We start from the raw sequence: 1665 nt of genomic DNA on the forward strand, positions 1-1665 counted from the left end.
TTGGCGGGCATAAGAATATCAGGGTAAATGTCCAGGAGGGCACAATACCAAACTGTTTTTTATAAACTATACAGTGCTTTCCTCTGTGCTAAACACTTTGAACCTGGCATGTGTTTTGTAATATGGTAATACCAGTATCATAACAATGAGGCACCACAGCTTAAGCTCCATTGGCAGGCATGGACAGGATGGAAGGGTGGAGGTTGAAATCGAGAGTCCCAGTGAGAAACATATATAGCACTGATTCATTTCAAAGGAGCAAGCTTTCAAAATTTTGAATACCCATATCCCCAAAGTAGACTTTTCTTTTTAAAATATTCCCTGAAACTTCATTATAAACCACTTTACTTGGAAATGATTAGGGAAATAGTTATTTCATGCCAGAATATTAATTATTTAGTGAAAACAATATAAGGAAGGAAAGTTATGTATGTATATTTTAGTGAGTCATGCAGACGTCCATTCATAACACTGCAACATTTCATGATGTAATGGGAATTTTTAAAAATGTGTTTATAGAGATGTTTGTATGTAAAATAATTGCTCAAAGCCCTGTAAGAAGTTATTGCAATTGATTATTAAAAGCATTAAGGATGTCATGACTGCATGATTAATGAAGGTATATCCAAATATTATTTATCTGGAGAGGTGCAGTGTTTTGCTTCAAATATATATATATTTTTTCCATTTTTCCAAAAGATGACCATACTTCCACATGGGGATGCTGAAGTCAAAGTCAGTTTTTTGACACATTTGAAAGATAAGCTCAAAATGTTCTAAGATAATTCGGGATTATAGATCAAGTAAAGGAAATTCTTGTAAACATCTACTAAAACTGGTGGAGATTAATGCCACTCCCAAGAGTGGGTTAGAGTCTGTACTTAAAATAACTTTCTCTTGGCTGGTAGTTTATAATGTAAACTGTTTCCCTGCCTATATGTTGCCTTCTATGTATATTGTGTATTTTCCCCTTAGTGTTGCCTACAAGCTAATTACTATCAGTTCTTGATGACAGAGCCAGTGTTGAAGCTAATTAGCCTCTTCAGTTTGGCTTTGTCAACTAACACTTCACCTTTATCCATATCACTGGTGCACCTGGCATCTTACTTAGAAAGTATGACAAGGATATTTTTCTGTGTTGCAGGGTCTCCTTATGTTCATATCGTCTGCAAACAGCTGGAGCAGCACTGTGGGAAGAATATAATGAAAGCCTTTCAAGAGATTCATAGAGAAATTAACTTTATTCTCTTCACTGATTTTTTGGATGGATTCATGCGAGCCCGTCACAACTACAGTTTTGCTTTACAAAAGATGTTTATTATTCCCAAAGCCTGTAAACATATGTAAAACTGCATTTATTACTGTTATTAATATTTACTCCAGCTCTTGACCCAGCCTTATCTGGTTAGAACAAGCCTGTCCCTGTTTTGTCTAGACCTCCAGCCTCGGACCCTCTTGGGCTGGGCCCAACATTGCTACCGCTCAAGCCTGATTCCAGTTTACATTACCATGTCTTATTTACTACTGTGTATTATAATAATTTACAAATAAATGGTCCATGCTATAACCACTCTATCATTGCTACCCATCAGTCCCAAGTACTGAGGTTCTACACCAAAATTGAGCCTTTTACATTCTCTCTCTCTCCATCCCTCTCCCACTCCC

At 36.6% G+C, this 1665-nt stretch overlaps 1 protein-coding gene across 1 annotated transcript in view; it reads left to right on the forward strand.

Annotated features, from left to right (window-relative positions):
* LOC119587832 overlaps positions 1-1567 on the forward strand; it is a 42834-nt gene extending 41267 nt beyond the window's left edge. Inside the window, exon 6 of the mRNA XM_037936535.1 lies at positions 1145-1567. Within this exon, the coding sequence (XP_037792463.1) occupies positions 1145-1347 (203 nt within the window). The 3' untranslated portion in view covers positions 1348-1567. The remainder of the gene's footprint in view (positions 1-1144) is intronic.
* The last annotated feature ends 98 nt before the right edge of the window (positions 1568-1665 follow it).

Source organism: Penaeus monodon, chromosome 23 (assembly GCF_015228065.2).
Source record: "Penaeus monodon isolate SGIC_2016 chromosome 23, NSTDA_Pmon_1, whole genome shotgun sequence".
In the NCBI taxonomy this organism is placed as follows: Eukaryota; Metazoa; Arthropoda; class Malacostraca; order Decapoda; family Penaeidae; genus Penaeus; species Penaeus monodon.